Source organism: Oryzias latipes, chromosome 3 (assembly GCF_002234675.1).
Source record: "Oryzias latipes chromosome 3, ASM223467v1".
NCBI classification, from domain to species: domain Eukaryota; kingdom Metazoa; phylum Chordata; class Actinopteri; order Beloniformes; family Adrianichthyidae; genus Oryzias; species Oryzias latipes.
In genome coordinates this window covers 37,589,252-37,606,214 of record NC_019861.2, presented here as the reverse complement: position 1 = coordinate 37,606,214, position 16,963 = coordinate 37,589,252, and the positions used below count along the sequence as shown (strand labels likewise).

Below are 16,963 nucleotides of genomic sequence, written 5' to 3'. Positions count from 1 at the left end.
TGCGAGGAACCGTCCTAACATATGAAGTGACTCCGCCTCCTCTCGCCCCCCAGCTGCCGTTCAGTGGGTTGCTCTTCCGTCATGAAGGCTGGCCTCTCTGCATCCATGAGAAGATAGTCGTTCAGCTCTGTCCTCTGGACCCCCGCCTCCTCCAACCAGGAGACTTTTACCTGCTTGTTTCTCCTCCCGCTGCTCCGCCCATTTCTCGATCGCGCTACACTGCCCCCTGCAGGAGAAGTGTGACCCCACCCCCCCGCCTGCTCCTGTGCAGCTGTTTGGCTGCGGGCCCCGATGTGGAGCAGCAGGAGGTGACCACCGTTGCTCTGAGGACGCTCTTCACCATGGCCTGGCTGGACTCTGTCAACAGGGACAGGGAGCAGCGAGGGGGGCCCCGGTTGGAGCGCTGCCTTCTGTCTGCGCACGGGGACGTCTTCAGGGTCCCCTGGGAGGATTTGGTCTACCCACAATTCATCAGTCGCACCAACCACAGGGATGACGAGAAGACGTCCGTGAAGAGCAGAGACACTAACTCGCACGGTCAGGAGGTGGAGGTCCTCCCCTCCAGAAGCAGCCAATCAGCAGCAAGCAGTGATGGCGAGGAGTCGGAGGGGGAGTACGTGGAGCTAACTGAGCTCCCGCGCTTCTCCCCCCAGAAAGGATCTTTAACTCAGTCCATCAGCCTGCAGAACCGAGCCAGAAGCAGCAACCAGATCTGTGCGCACACACGCACCTATGCAGCAACGCACATGTGCAGGTCCGGTTCTCAGGCGGAACCAGCAGAAGGTACCGCTTCACACAAGGACACTCTGAATCTGCATCCTGAAACTGAAACCTGCACCAAACTGGAAGAGGGTGGGAAGGAAGAGGAGGGCAGGGGGCAGGAGGAGCTCAGGTGTGAAGCTGTTTGTGAAAAAGAAAAGAGGAAAGGGGAGGTGAAAAAGGAGCAGCAGTTAGAAACCAGGAGGCCAGAGATTGAGGAGAAAAGTGATGAGAAGGTGAAAGGTGGAGGTGAAGAGTTACCATTGATAGCAGAGGAGGCGGAGATTAAGGTGGAGATGCGGGAAGAAACAGAGGAGGAGAGGCAAGTGACCACAGAAAGAAGGAAGGAAGGAAGAGATGGAGGGAAAGAAATGACGGAACAAAGAGAAACATTTCAGGACTCTTACTTTGAAAGGATTACAGGGGAGACTAAACATGAAGGCTCTTATTCTGGAAGTTTTCCGCAAGAGGAATTTTATTTAGATGATGTCCTGAAACAGAAACCCATAGAAATATCTTTTAGTGAAAATAAAGCGCAACAAAGCTGTACAGAAGGATTTTATTTTGAAAACAACAGTTTACAAATATGTCCTGAGAGCTCTTATTCTGAAGGTGCACAAGAGCCAGTCCCTCAGAACTCTTATTCTGAAAGTAATAAGCAAATTAACCTTAAGGACTCTTACTTTGAAGTTACTGTTCAAACATGCTGCTCCAGGGACTCTTATTTTAAAAATCCCCTACTTAAATATACTGAAAATGGAGGGCCACAGGCTGAAGACTTTTACTCCGAAAACGCATTACTAGTCCAAGCACAGAAGCCTTATTTTGAAAATAAAGCGCTACATGATAATACCATGTCTAAAATCACAACTCGAGCAGACTGTCAAGACTCTTATTCTGGAAATACAGTAGAAACACAGCCAGAGGACCCTAATTCTGAAAATAACCAACAGCAAACACAGCCTGAATACTTGACACCTGAAAGCACAATACAAGCTCAACCTGAGGACTCTTATTCTGAAAGTGTACTGCTAACACAACCTAGGGACTCTTATTCTGAAAGTGTACTACTAACACAACCTAGGGACTCTTATTCTGAAAGTGTACTGCAAACACAACCTGGGGACTCTTGTTCTGAAAGTGTACTGCAAACACAACCTGCGGACTCTTATTCTGAAAGTGTACTGCAAAAACAACCTGGAAACTCTTATTCTGAAAGTGTACTGCAAAAACAACCTGGAAACTCTTATTCTGAAAGTGTACTGCAAACACAGCCTAGGGACTCTTATTCTGAAAGTGTACTGCAAACACAGCCTGGGGACTCTTATTCTGAAAGTGTACTGCAAACACAACCTGGGGACTCTTACCTTGAAAGCACAATTCAAACGCCTTTTAAAGACTCTTATTCTGAAAGGACGGCACCAACTTCATCTGAAGACTCTTATTTTGAAAATAATTCAAAAAACGCCTGGCCTGAGAACTGCCAACATGGAAGTACAGCAGAGGCACACCCTGAGGGCTCTTATTCTGAAGGTGTTCCACAATCTGAGGACCATTATTTTGAAGGCAGGGGCTTCACCAGACCTGCTGTGGAGTCCGGCTCTCTTCTTGGTTCTGATCCGCGGCAGAGTCCCCTCGCACCTGCAGCCAGTCCAGGTCCAACGCAGCCCAAAGGCTCTTATTCCGAAGGCGGGCAGCGTGGGGGGGGTGAAGCTGCTGGAGGAGGATCTGCAGAGCATCAGCATGAAGGTACAGGAACTTCCTCCATCCCCTTCTGCCAATCAGACTCTCATCTGCCTAAACTCCTCCCCCTTCTCCAATTGGCTGACACCTTCCTTATCAGCCCCCCCCCCCCCCCCCCCCCTGGTTAACTCTGACTTTCTTCTAACCCCCCCCTGCTGTGTGTCAGCCTGAACTTTAACCTGTTCTTCTATAACCAAACGCTGAAACTCCTCCACCGTCTTCACCCAGAGACCACAGGCCTGGATCTCATGTCAGGTTTGGTTTCTGGTCACAGAACGGTTCTGACGTATCCCAGACAGTCTCTATGAGGGAACAGGGTCTGAACTGGACTGAACCGGTTCTGTTCCTAGTTTCATGGAAATTAGCTGAATTTCTTATATTTACAGTCCCACCAGGTTCCGTTGTTGGTGCTTTTTATACAAATAAGTAATCCAGCAGAACGGTCAGTCTAATGCAGATGATGGGTTCACGGGTTCTCCTCCGTCGGAGGTCCAATTCCAGCCCAAAACCTTAGCAAATGCACTGATGAAGAGGAGGTTTGCTAAAACAGAACATGTCCCAACGTCTCTGTGATCTCAGTTTGGACACCCTGACGTCAGAACAGCATTCCCGCTGTCACTTTTGTTCTAAGACGGTTCTGCTTAGCCTGGTCCTCCAAAACCACCAAGTCCAGTTCCTGCTCCATAAACGGGCAGCGTGGTGGATCTGGACATGGACTGTCTGCAGACATGATGTGACTTCCTCTCTGGAGTTCTGCTGGAACACGCTGGTTCTGTAGATGTTCTGCCCACTGCAGCCTTTGGCCTTTAAGCTTCATCTGTGCTGATTTGTGTGTGCGTGTCTATAGTTGTGTGTTTGTGTTTCCAGACGTCTCCAGCGAACCTCCTGCTGTCCCATCAGCAGCTCAGCGTCCAACAGAACCAGAACATCCACCAGCTGCTCCCACTGTAACAGTTCAGAACCCCCATTCCAGTTTCCACAGTGTCCTGCTGAAGTCAGGAGCCGTCTGTCTGCCCGGTGAGAAACCCCCAACAGGAACCAGACTCGGTTCTGGAAACGTTGATGATGATCATGGATCATGGGACTCTATTGATCCCCGGAGGGAAATTGTGTTGTTAAAGCAGCCAAACGAGAAATGTAACAGTTCAAATAGCAAGAGTAGGAATAAAAACAGTAGTAAAAGTACACGTCATAACTAAATAAGTCGATACAGCAGCAGTTTCAGTGGTCCTAGACCGTGTTGTTGTCCAGTCCAACTGCTGTTGGGACGAAGGACCTCCGGGAGCGTTCCTTTTTGCACTGAGGGTGAAGCGGTCTGCGGCTGAACGATGAACTGCGGTTGTCTCATACAGAGGATGAGAGGGGTTGTTCGGAGGCTGGACAGCTTGGTCAGCACCTCCTCTCACCTCCAGAGTCCACTGAGTCCAGTGGACACCCCAGGACAGAGCTAGCCCTCTGGAGCAGCTTGTCCAGTTTTTTCTTGTCTCCCTGTCTGTAATTCCACCACTCCAGCAGACCACTGCATAGAAAGTTGCTGATGCAACTAGAGTTCCATAAAAGGTCCTAAGTATTTGCAGACAGACACCAACGGACCAAAGGTGGAGGTGACTCTGACCCTTTTTGCCTAGGACCCTGGTGTCGTACCCGTCTAGTTTATTATGGATGTGAACACGCAGGGACCTGTACACAGTGCAGGTTTGGTTTTTGGTCAATCCAAACAAGGTTCACAACAACCACCTGATACGTTAGAGCTGGACGTCACAAAGTTACATTTCCTCTAGACCGGGGGTCTGAGTCCAGGCCTCGACTCAGACCCCCGGTCTACAGGAAATGTAAGGTAGAAAACATTTATATGCAGCTCTGTGGTTCACAACACGGTTAGTTTACGGCACTGATTTACGTCCAAATCCAGCAAACAAACACGGAGGAAGAACAATTCAGACAAGATGATCAGACGACCCGAACCGAGGAGCTTTTCTTTCAGAAACACAGATTTGGTTTGGTAAAACAGGAAGGATGTGGACCAGACACCCGGACCGGTCCCAAAAACAGACTGACCCAACAAACTGATCTAATGATCTATGTAAGAACCACGACCATGAAGATGGAATCGATGAGTAAAAGCCGCTAAAGCGGCGTGGAATGACTGCATCGACGATCACAGACGTCTGCGCTGGGTGTTGAACTGTTTAACGACAAACGCATGAAAAGGAAACCGGGAAAAGGTGTTTGGTGCACCTTTCAAGGGCTTTTCTACTTTGAACTTGCAGCGATTCTTCGTTAATTTAAGTTGCAAACAAAACTGTGATTTATATGTTATCAGGTTTGTCCGTATCACCCAGCACTTTTCTAAAAAAGAAAAAAAGGACACATTGAGTTAACAGCTACTATTTCACAGTGAAAAAAAAGAGATTTTTCTATTTGCTAAATGTGAAATCTGCTTGATCTCAAAAGGATTTCCTAAACCCATTTAAAAACAGAACCAGCTAAAAAGAGAGCGTGAATCACACTACCGTTCTCACCTGATATTTCTGTAGGATCGAGAGACCGAGGGGGGCGGGCCCTGCTCACTGTTTGCCCCGCCCATTCAGTATGGACCCACCCTGAATGTGACAGCGCCGAGCTTCTCCGCCTCCTGCTTTTCTACACCTCTACCCTTCGGTATGTACCTGTGCCTGCAGACAGACCACCGGCCTGTTCTCTGTCTGACATCACTTCCTGTGTGACACAGGAAGGAAACACTGACGTTGGGCCTGACGGTGCTGGTGGACACCCGCAGAGCCCCCCCAGCACCAGCGTTATTCTCAGCCCTCGGATTGCTGCAGGTCAGTCTGACTGAGAAGAACGGATCAGTGCTGCATGTCTGAACACATGCCTATGTGTGTTTGCCCTCTGACTGTTTTCTATTCAATTCAATTTTATTTGTATAGCCCAAAATCACAACAACAGTCGTTTCGATGGGCTTCAAAGTAAAACATGAAATCAAAAGGATCACGAATACAAAGAGTTCAATAGGAAAATACTAAAATGAACTAACAAACTGACTAAGCTATACTGGCATCCCTGCCCTTAGACCCCCCTTCTCTGTAAGGAAAAACTCCTAAAAAACCGGATTCCGGAAAAAACGAAGAAACCTCAGGGGTGCCCACATGAAGGAGGGATCCTCCCCCAGGACGGACAGGCGATTTACCAGAACTCTTAGAGAAGAATTAACTTATCTAAATCTACAACTACATATATAAAGTCCAGCAGACGAGCTTCATCCAGCCGTGGTTATCGGGACAGTCAAAGGCGCGAGTCGAGCCGGAGACAGGAACCACAGCCAGGTGTAGGAGCAGGAGCAGAGACGAGGTAAACGGTCAGGAACAGGAGCACGGATGAAACAACTGGAGTCTGGAAGCACTCCCACTCCCCAGGAGGGGAGAGGAAAAGAGGGACAATACATGAATCACTGTACCAAACAGAGGCATGGAGAACTAAATGATGAATTATTATCAAGAATAGAGAAGAGGAAGGGTAGAAGTAGATGACTGTTTTTTTTCTTTCTGCCTGTTGTTTGTTTTCTGACTGTGTTTGTTCTCTGGTTGTGTTTGTTCTCTGGTTGTGTTTGTACAGGAAGACCATCCCGGCTCCATCCATGCGGTTTTAATCCTGGCTATCAAAGACTCCTGCCTTCATTTGGACAAACCTGCAGCCACACCGGTAACAGCTGATCACCTGCACAGCGTCTGCAGGAAGACTTGGAGACATTCAGGAGTTTAAAATCATTGTTGTGTTTTTGTGAGACAGTCACGGTGCCGATGTTTACATGGGTGCATTGAAAGAACAGATGAAAGTCTAGTGTTATTCTGGATGGTGACACATGAAGATCTGTGATGTGGTGTTTTGTGATGCAGGTGGAGGTGGTGAGCTCTTTGAAGTCTCTGCAGAAACACGTGGAGCTCCAGCAGCTTCCTGCAGACTTTGGAGGATCCTTCATCTTCAGTCAGAGCAGCTGGATCGCCTTCAGAACCGTCAGTGTTCACACACGCTAACCATGCTAAAGCTCTGGAGTCATCACTCTCATGTCAAACTGTCCAATAGAAGAAGAGCTTCCAGTGACCCAAAAGTTCTGGGTTCTACAGTTTGAAACTGAATTTATGTGTTTTTGAGGTTTTATCTTCTGGTCTGAAGCTTCTGTAAGGATGAAGAAAGTGAAATGGAGAATGATCAGAGAAGTCTGACCTCAGCAAACAGTCTCATGTTGTTGTCCTCCATCCTTCAGAGAGTCCAGCAGCTGACCAATCAGTGCAATTCTGTGGTGGACCTCCTGCAGAAAGCCATCAGGGCCCTTCAAGGCACACCTTTACCTGCTGTTGCCACGGTAACACAGCTGACATGTGGCAGAGAGCATGAACCGTGAACACAGCTTGTAATAGTCCTCCTCCTTCAGGACGCTCAGGTTCTGCTGTCCAGGGACGAGGCTGTGATGCACAGCATCCTGCAGGACGCCCGCCTGTTGCAGCTGCAGCAGGAGGGCGGAGCCTCTCTGTCCTGGCTGCGGCGGGAGGAGGCCGGCGGTGCGTCAGAGCAGCAGCGAGAGGCGGTGAGGGCGGTGGCGTCCCTGTACGATCAGGTGGATGAGCTGCTGCACTGCCTGGTGACTCTGTCCAACTCCAGGACCCAGGAGATCCACTTCATCCTGGACTTTTGGAACCTGGAGGACGGCTTCAGCCAGGTGAGCTCAGTCCATGCAGGGTTCCTACCTGAAACCTAAAGGTTCAGGTCAGTTCACACAGACCCCCATCACCCTCAGCCCCTCAGCTGCTTTCAGTTTCACAGCCGAGGTCGTTTTAAGGGCAAAGAAAAGCAGGAAGACTTGATTCTGTGTATATAAACACAAACCTGCAGGAATGGAGGACAGACGCAGAAGCTCCGCCTCCTTCTCAGACGCTCAGTCTTTTAGTTTTTCCACAGACTGGACTCAGATGAGCGGAAAAAAGCTGAAATATTGAAGTAGTTTGGATGGCTAGAACACGTTCAGAGGAAAACAACCGCATGGTTCAGCTTTATCCTGCAAAATATTAAATGTTTTGTGTTGAAAATAAATAATAGTGTTTATTAATAAACGATGCAAAAAGAAAGCTAAAAAGAACTAAAATACATTGGAAATGCAAATAAATGCCCAATTACCTTTACAACAAGTAACTCAAATGTGTTTGTGATCAAAAAGTTGAAGCTAAAAACCAAAGGAAATGTGCTAAACTATGCTAAGTTAATAAAATAAAATAAGCTACATTTCAAAGTAAAATGCTGAACTTTGAAAGGAAAGTGAATAAAAACAATAAAACAAAAATAAAATAAAGTAAAAAAAATAAAGTAACTTCATGAGGCATGAAATGATAAATGCTGCGCTGGAAAGTCAAATCTGCAGAAACCGATGTTACAAAGGTTTTTATTGTGATAGAAATGTGTTTTGATGGATATTTTATGAAATGCTTAGCTCAGCTGTCAATGCAGAGACAAAACCATTTTACGGCTCCTTCCAGAGCTGCACTGACCTCTGCTGGTGGACATGTGGATCTGCAGCCGTCTGAGGTTACTCTGGTTCACAGAATGAGGCGTCAAAGACACATCTGGTTCTGGTCTTCGCGGGTTCTGTACGGTGGCCGACAGGGCTCACACTACATGCAAAAGAAAAAACACAACGACATTTCCCGAATCACTATGAAAATACCCGCAACACTATGACATAACCGCAGCAACAGCATTGACCTCAGCACAACGGAAATTAGGACATTTTTTTCCTACCGGCGGAAAAAACCCAATTCAGTTTCAAACTATTCGGCGCTCCTGAGAGCTACGTGATATTTGGACAAGATTAGGGTGTTTTCTTACTAGATAACGTAATTTCTTACAAATATGTTTGTCCAAAAATATAAATGTACCAGCTCTCCACATAGTGACATCTGCTTCATCTAACGCTCTTTGTTTTCTTTTTTAAAATACGACTTTTAAGTCGTATACTTACGAGAAAAAAGTCGTGGATTAACGATTTTTTTCCGTTTATCAGAGCCTAACTTGAAGATGAAATACGTGGAGCCTTTTGTGAAGCTTTATTTCCAGATGGGTTTAAAAAAAGAGATTCAAAACCTTTTGGTGACTCAAAATCAGATTGTCAGTGTAGCCGTCTTTCCGGGTTTCGGTGTCGGTAAAGCAGAGTGTCATCTGTAAAATAAGGAGCTCAGAGACACGTTTGGGTGTAGAGGACCGCTGCTGCCTTCATTCTCCTTTTTATTCACAAACCCTTAAGTTCATCTGTCACCTTACGCCATGAACCTGTCATCCCAACACCAATGCAGAAGTAAACAGTGTTCCATACGCCCCCTCCTGCAGATGAAACGTCCCATTTCAACATAAAACAATAAAGAGGAATGAAAATATTCTGTTATGTTAGCATGAAGGCTAAAATGCTCTAAAAAGAACGCACTTGTAGATTTGATGTGAGAATTTGTAATATGGAATGTGAATACTTGTGCACCAAAAATCTGCATCTGTGTGTAAAAATCTTCTGCTGTGAACTGACAAATTTCCATTTGCATGTGTATTAACATTCTATATTACAAGTTCTCAGATCAAATCTACAAGTGCGTTCTTACGAGCATTTTTACCTTCATATATAGCATATAGAATATAGCATTAGAATGTTGAAAATGTCAAAAAGTGCTCCTCCTCAGACGGAAGCGTCACACAAACGTAGAGATCTGGTCTTTAGTGGAGGAAGAAAGGATTGAAGTGGACGTCTGCAGGGACACCGACGCCGTCGGCACAGCTTCATCAATGGCTGCAGAGATCCTGCAAACCAGCCATCGATAAAGAAAACAGGAATAAATCATAAATCAAACAAATGAGCTTCCAAACATTTGGAACATTATCAATCAGCTCATTTTAGTCGGTCTGCTCTTGCTGCTGCTCTGCATGCTAACCTCCACTTTAATCTCGTAAAATTACGAGGTTGTTTCCTGCACACTTACTTACGGAAGAGGATTAGGGCCATGGAGAAAGGAAAAAAAAAAGGCCATAGAAAATTCTGACTTTTTTTCTCAGAATTCTAAAACTCCTTCGCACCGAATAGTTTGAAACTGAATTTTTTTCCACCAGTAGGAGAGAAAAAAAAGTCCTCCTTTCCGTTGTGCTGAGGTTAATGCTATTGCTGCGGTTTTGTGGTTGTGTTGTGGGTAATTTCGTTGTGTTTTTCTCCTGTATGGAGTGTGAGCCCTGTCGGCCACCGTAGTTCTGAGCATGAAATAAGTCCTTCTGCCCATCAGCTAGCCTTCCTCCCACCGAGGAGCTTCAGATCAGAGAGCAGGAAGCAGCTGTTGACCATGAAACCTGAGCTGCTCACAGGACGTGTGTGTGTTTCAGGTGAGGGCGTGGCTAGAGGAGGAGGGGGAGGTCCATCTGAAGACTCTGGAGGAACCGGCAGATTCTCTGGAGCTTCTGAACAAAAAACAGCTGGACTTCAAGGAGTTCTACGCCACCGCATATGTGAGGCACTACAGACGTCGGTAACGAGTCCGAATGGTTTCAGAACAGAACTGTATAGACGTTCATGTGTTCGGATCGAAACGGTATTGGATCCAGAAAAGGAAAAACGGTCATCAGATCAGACGTTCTTTGGCAGGAAGAACTTGAGGATGTTAGTTCCTCACGTTCAGACATCAATGGTGGTGTTCCACACGGATCTGCACTAGGCTCTGGATTATTTCCTCTCTAAGCGATTCGTGTCTCTGAAATACCAGAACTGTTGTTGTTTGCTGATGACACTGATCTCTGACCCTGATGGATATTTTTGATGCTGAAATAACAAAAACTGTAACTCTGACTCCTGTTTGCTTGCAGGACCAGTGTAAGCGAGGGGAGGAGCTTCTGGGCCGCCTGGAACGCTGGAACGACATGTCCTCATCCAACCTCCAGGCTTACGAGCTGAAGGTCCACTCCTTCTGGGCTCAGCTCCAGGACTTCTCCCAGCGGGTCAAGAGCACCGGGCAGAACATCGAGCGGACCGTGCAGCTGTACTGCTTCCTGGACCAGGTAGGAGAGGTGGCGGGAAAAGATCCGTCTTTGGTTCCAGAAATGGAATTTCTTCCTTTTAAAATGTTTGCCTCGTTGGTTCCCCTCCTGGTCCGTCTGCATTCACACTGAAGTGAACCGCACCAGAGTTCATCTGCAAGAGAACAGAGACCCTCGTTCTCAGGAGTCTGGTCCAATCCAGAGTTCAGGTGAACTCTTATAGAACCAAGAGGACCAGAACCAAGCTCACCAGAGGAAATGTACCCTGCATGGACAGGAAGTCCTCATCGTGTCACATAGACCAGTATTACACACACTGGTCTAGGGTTGGGCGATGCCTTAAATTGGCAGATGACGATGTTTACAGTAAAACGTCGGGATGGACGATGATGTCGTCGGGGGGGGGGGGGGGGGGGTTTACTTTTAAATAAATATTCCTTCTTTTACTTTATTACTTCATTCATTTTATTTCCCAACTAATGACTCATCCGCGATGATCCAGTATAAACTGAGGGAAGTGACTTTAACATAAAATAAATAAACAAAATAGAAAAGTCGTCGCTCCTGCACCTGATTAGTCAGGTGGACCGGTGGAGCGAGAGACGTGTCTCTGAGCAGACGGACTTACAGCTTTGTGTTTGAGGGGAAGGGAGGATGCTTTGTTACGTGTGCATTATGTGTGGGAGCTTTGGACTGCCATCCGTCCCGCGGCTCTGTGTGAACGAGCTACAGAATTCGGGAGAACCGGGTCTCCCGGTAAAAGTGTGTGTCCGGGCAGAGCTCGGACCGTCAGCTCACACAGCGGCTTTGGGGCGGTGTGAGCTTTTCAAAGCAGAAATAGCGCTCAGTCCTTAGAAACTGTTCAAACAATCACATGGATTTGTGTTTCCTGTCCCAACAAAATAAAGGCTGCTGTTATTCCCACACATTTACGTTCAGCCAGTTTGCAGCGTTTCCCGCATGGATTTATGTTGAATCAAAGGCTAATGTTGTTAGCCCGTGTTAGCCTCTCTTAGTCCTGCCTTCTTCCAGCTCCGTTCTTCCACAAAAAAAGCTCTGACCACACGGATTAAAATAAAATGATGAGCGAACAGGCGCTTCATAATAACCGTAACATTAATAAAAGCACATTTAGAAAATCCTCTCGTTTATTACGGAGCAGCCAGATATCTCAAATCAAATCAAATCAACCTTTATTTATATAGCACTTTTTCAACAACATATGTCACTCAAAGTGCTGTGCATAAAAAACAATAAAATTTAAAAACAAGATGACAAGACAAACCGTGCGACAACCCCCCCCCCCCCCCCCCCCCCGCAAAAACACACACACACACATCAATAAATAAATAAATGAATAAATAAATAAAAAAGTGATAGAATGATAGAATGTAGAGACCTGGCTTTGTCCTGTCGTGGGGAAACGATATTTTGGGGACATGTCCACACCAGCGACCCCCCAACTCAAGTTCATGGAGAACACTACCACAGAACCCCCCAGATCCAATCAAAAGAGTCAGACCCAGGAGATCCCACTGCAGCGACCCCGTTCACTGAGAAGGGTCAGTCACCGATGTGGAGGATCCCTCAGAGGAAAACACTGGAGTGTAATAAAATGTAAAAGGAATAAAATTAAAATATATATAAAACATGGACAAAAAACAAATAATTACATAAACCTTAATAGGCATATGAAATAGTAAGAGCGACTTAAAAATTAATAGAATAAATAAATAAATAAATGTATTTACATACACATAAAAAACTAGTTAAAAGAAAAAATAAATAAATAATTAAAATATTTAAATAATAATAATAATAATAAATAAATAATAATAAAAAAAATTAAAAATCCTAAAATTCAACTAAAAGCTAAATTAAAAAGGTAGGTCTTAAGCCTTCCTTTAAAAACATGAACTGTCTCTGCAGCCCTGAGGCTGTCTGGGAGGCTGTTCCACAGGCGAGGTCCGTAAAAACTGAATGAGGCCTCGCCGTACGTTTTTGTTCTAACTTTTGGAATAAGCAAAAGGCCTGTATCAGAGGACCTCAGGGTCCGCGAGGGTTCATACTTTAAAATCATGTCAGATAAATATGAAGGCCAGAGACCATAAAAACATTTGTAAACCAATAAAAGAACTTTAAAATCAATCCTGAATTGCACAGGGAGCCAATGCAGCGATCTTAAAATCGGTGTAATGTGTTCCCGCCCCCTGGTCCTCGTCAGAACGCGTGCTGCTGAATTTTGCAGCAGTTGAAGATTTGCTATTCTTGTTCTGGGAAGACCAGAGAGCAGGGCATTACAATAATCTAATCTGCTGGTAATAAAAGCATGCATTAGCACCTCTGTACTGGCAAGAGAGAGAAATGGGCGGACTCTGGATATATTTTTTAGATGATAAAATCCTGTTTTTGTGATATTTTTAATTTGTGGGATAAAATTCATCTCAGAGTCAAAAATGACACCAAGGTTTCTCACACACTGAGAAGTTTTGTAATTCTTTAGTTTAGATAAAACTACCTCTCTCTTGTCTTCAGAACCGATCACTAAAACCTCTGTTTTGTCCTGGTTTAGCTGTAGGAAGTTCTCCGCCATCCATGACTCAATGTCTAAAATGCATTTTAAGAGTGTGTTGACCGACTCTTCATCATCAGGAGACACAGCGATGTACAGTTGAGTGTCATCAGCGTAGCTGTGGAAACAAACGCCATGCCTCCTGATGACGTCCCCCAGTGGCAGCATATATAGATTAAAAAGTAGTGGGCCTAAAATTGAACCTTGGGGGACCCCACAGTTGATGTCGAAGACCCCTGAGGAGCAAGTATCCATACTTACGTAAAAACTTCGATCTGTGAGATAGGAATAAAACCACTTTAGTACGGTACCAGAGATGCCCAAACCTCTCAGTCTGTTGAGTAAAATACTGTGATCTACAGTGTCGAAAGCAGCACTGAGATCCAGTAGTACCAGGACTGAGAGTTTCTGACAGTCCAGGTTACATCTAATATCATTTACTATTTTAACATGGGCCGTCTCTGTGCTGTGGTTTGTCCTAAAACCAGATTGATATTTTTCAAATATGTTATTTCTATTTAAAAACTAATTAAATTGGATTAAAACAGTTTTTTCAATCATTTTACTTAAAAATGGTAAGTTGGATACTGGACGATAATTATTATAGTTGTATGGATCTAAATGACTCTTCTTCAGAAGAGGCCTCACCACTGCCGTTTTAAAGGCAGCAGGGAAGACACCTGTCTGAAGAGAGTCATTTACTATATTTAAAAGCTCAAACTCAAAGTAGTCATAAAATGTTTTCAACAACTATGTGGGGATTGGGTCTAAAAGGCAGGTGGTTGGCTTTAACTGGGAGAAAACCTGACCAAGTCCCACAGCATCAACCAGGACAAAACTTTCCAGTGTTTCCTCTGATAAATACAATGCTATAGATTCATTAAAATCAACACCTTTTTGAGTTAAAAGAGTAGATCTAATAGCATTGATTTTACTCCTGAAGTGGTCTGCAAAACTCTCACATACAGCATCTGAGGCTGCTATGGAGGACCTTTGAGAGTCTCTTTTAGTTAAACTGTCTATTGTTTTAAAGAGAACTCTAGGATCGTTTTTGTTTTGTAAAATTAAGTTTGAGAAGTGGAGGGTTCTGGCTTTTTTTATTGCATGACTGTACCTCATTTGCTGTTCTTTAAAAATTTTGCGATGTACAGTTAACTTTGTTTTTCTCCACTTCCTCTCCGCTCTCCTGCATTCGCGTTTCAAGGCTCTGATTGGTTCGTTCTTCCACGGTGCTGTAGCTTTAGTTTTCAACGTTTTAGTTTTAAGTGGAGCTACAGCATCAATGGCAGACTGTAGTTTGTTGTTAAAATGTTCAACCATAAAATCACATGATGCAGGTAAAATATGAGCGGGAGTTTGATGTAAAATATTGATAAAATTTGCAGCCACATCAGGAGTTATGTATCGTTTCCTCACAGTTCTCGCTGGAGCTTCCTGTCGAGTAAAAGTAAAAAAGTAAAAATAGTAAAAGTAAAAATGCATGATGCTCAAATGAGGAGTAGCTATGTAGCGTGATTGTTTTGGTTGCAAATGAGCCACGAGCAATCGATGCAGTGCCACCGCTTTTTTTATCTCCCCTGGTAGAAAATAAAAAGTTAAAATTTAGTGGGGAAGCTTCAGTGAGAACAACAGGAGCATCAGCACCCAGCCAGGTCTCTGTTAAAAGAAGGCAATCTAAATTGTTGTCTAAAATGAGCTCATTCATGATAAAAGATTTGTTTAAAAGAGAGCGAATGTTTAAAACAGCAAAGTTCAAAACAGTGCGTGTGTGCAGATGGATTGATTTATCTTTTTTGTCCGGTAATGTGTGAATGTGATGAATATATCTAATTGTGGATCTGGTGGATCTGATCTGGGGATGTTTGTGAGATCTGCTTGTTATGTGAACTGGAATTTGTTGTGTGATAACCGTGGTTTTAACTGAGGATGGATGCCGGTGGTCCAGTCAGTCAGAGAGCAGGTTAGCAGAGCGGAGTGTGAGTTCAATGTTCATGGATAACTATGTATGTAGCCTCTCAGTGGAACTCATTTCCTCTTCCAGTATTTCCAACACTACTGTGCATGTGTGAATGATTTATTCTGACTGAAAGTGTGACCATGTGAACGTTTGTTATAATCAGAAAAAGTTTTTCTGGGTCCATGTACACGGTTAGATTCTAAATGATCATTGATCCCATCAAGATATTTTGCACATGTAACTTGCACATGTAGCTTATGGCTGTGACTCGCAGCGTGGTGGGGGCGTGGCATCACCATGGTGTCTATGGTCCACATCAAATCCAAACTAGACCTGAAGGGTTCTGGTGGACCCCAAAGAACCTCAAAAACACAGCAGGAAGTTCAGATGTTTGCTTTCACGCCATTCAGTTGTTCTAATGCCACAGCACCATCTAAGCAGCCGCCTGCGTGCGTGCGTGTGTGTGTGCATGCGTGTGTGTAACTCCAGAGTCCAGTTGTCCCTCCTTCCTCCCTTTTACTCCTCACTAATGTTTGTCGCCACAGTATCCCCCCTCCCCTTCCCTCCCTTGGGACCGCCCATCTGCCACTCAGACAGTGAATGAAGTGGGGGGGTCTGTGTGTGTGGTCGGGGCGCCGCTCCAGCGTCATTTGGGCTGCAGAGCTTCAGCTGAGAGCACAGAGGTAGGAGACGCGGTTCTGGGGTTCTGGCTGTTCTCGTTACCTTCCTGCTGTTTTTGCCTCCAGAACTTTAGAACGCCGGTTTGTGTTGCCATGCGGCCTGCAGGGGGCAGAGGTGTGCAGACGAGTCGTGATGTCAGAGATTGGAGTAGTTTGGCTTAGAAATGTCAGAGTCTTTCCTCACATCTGGTCCTCAAACCAACCAGAGGAGAATTGGGATTAAAAGGCGGTCCGTTTGGATCCAGGAGGACCCGACGTGAACGCAGACGTTTGGATCTGAAACCGTCTGATGGAGTTGGTGCTCCAGTTTCAGCATCAGCTCTCTTCTGAGGTTCTGTTTGTCAGAGTTCTGGGCTGATCTCACACGGGTTCTGGTGTGGACAGACCAACACAAAGTAGGACCGGTTTCACTTTAAAATATGTGATGAGGAAGCTGAACCACAGAACACGTCTGCCTTCAGTTGGGACCCAAACATAAACACGCACAGAAGATGACAGCTAATGAATGCTAAGCTAATGCTAGCCTTTGATCTGCGGGGCCGTTGGAACCAATCTAGAGAACGTTGCATGATTCTGAATGTTTTGTTTCACATTATTTTCATAACTTTAGAAGGGAACAAAAGCAGGAATCTTCTGAAGACCAGAACCTTGTTGGTTGGATCCTGCTGGCTTTGATTTAAGCTGTTGGAATGAATGAAGACTGACAACCCCCTGGTGGTTGGCAGAGGAAGTGACCTGGCTCTTCAAACTGGCTTCAAACAGGAAGTGGAAGTTCTGAACTTTACAGATCCAGGGGACATTTGCAGTGGTTCTGAGCTCCAACAGACCCTAACCTCAGCCTGAGAACATGAAAGCTGCTCTGAGCGCGCTCCGTTGGAACCTGGAAACAACGCACGGCTGATCGCCGCGACCCCAATCGGACTGACGGATGACGGCGTCCTCATCCCTTTAGTCATGACCTCCCATCATCAGAAGAAGAGGTCATGTGACAGCGCTTTGTCCTGAAAGTCACGCTTTTTCAAAATAAAAGAAACGTCCCTGATGAGACAGACTTTTCTAAAAGACGCCTCAGATTCAGGAATGTCTGGAACAACGAGTGGAGTTCACGTCAACACCACCTTTGAGCTCAGCGTGGAGACTAAACACTGTGTGTGTGCGTGTGTGTGTGTGTGTGTGCGTGCGCACACGTGCATGCGTGGG

The 16,963-nt window shown here is 45.4% G+C and overlaps 1 protein-coding gene across 4 annotated transcripts in view; it reads left to right on the top strand.

The window, feature by feature from the left end:
* Positions 1–16,963, top strand: part of LOC101162987 (puratrophin-1) — a 57,851-nt gene that overhangs the window by 35,551 nt on the left and 5,337 nt on the right. For 2 of the 4 annotated variants that reach the window (XM_023953779.1, XM_023953780.1), the window contains 10 exons: positions 54–2,508; positions 3,370–3,519; positions 5,040–5,163; positions 5,234–5,327; positions 6,118–6,204; positions 6,399–6,515; positions 6,767–6,865; positions 6,935–7,219; positions 9,907–10,029; positions 10,384–10,575. In XM_023953779.1, the coding sequence (XP_023809547.1) occupies positions 54–2,508; positions 3,370–3,519; positions 5,040–5,163; positions 5,234–5,327; positions 6,118–6,204; positions 6,399–6,515; positions 6,767–6,865; positions 6,935–7,219; positions 9,907–10,029; positions 10,384–10,575 (3,726 nt within the window). Of the gene's footprint in view, positions 1–53; positions 2,509–3,369; positions 3,520–5,039; positions 5,164–5,233; positions 5,328–6,117; positions 6,205–6,398; positions 6,516–6,766; positions 6,866–6,934; positions 7,220–9,906; positions 10,030–10,383; positions 10,576–10,688; positions 10,948–16,963 lie in introns of those variants that run through there. The other 2 variants (XM_023953782.1, XM_023953781.1) reach the window with 2 other exon arrangements.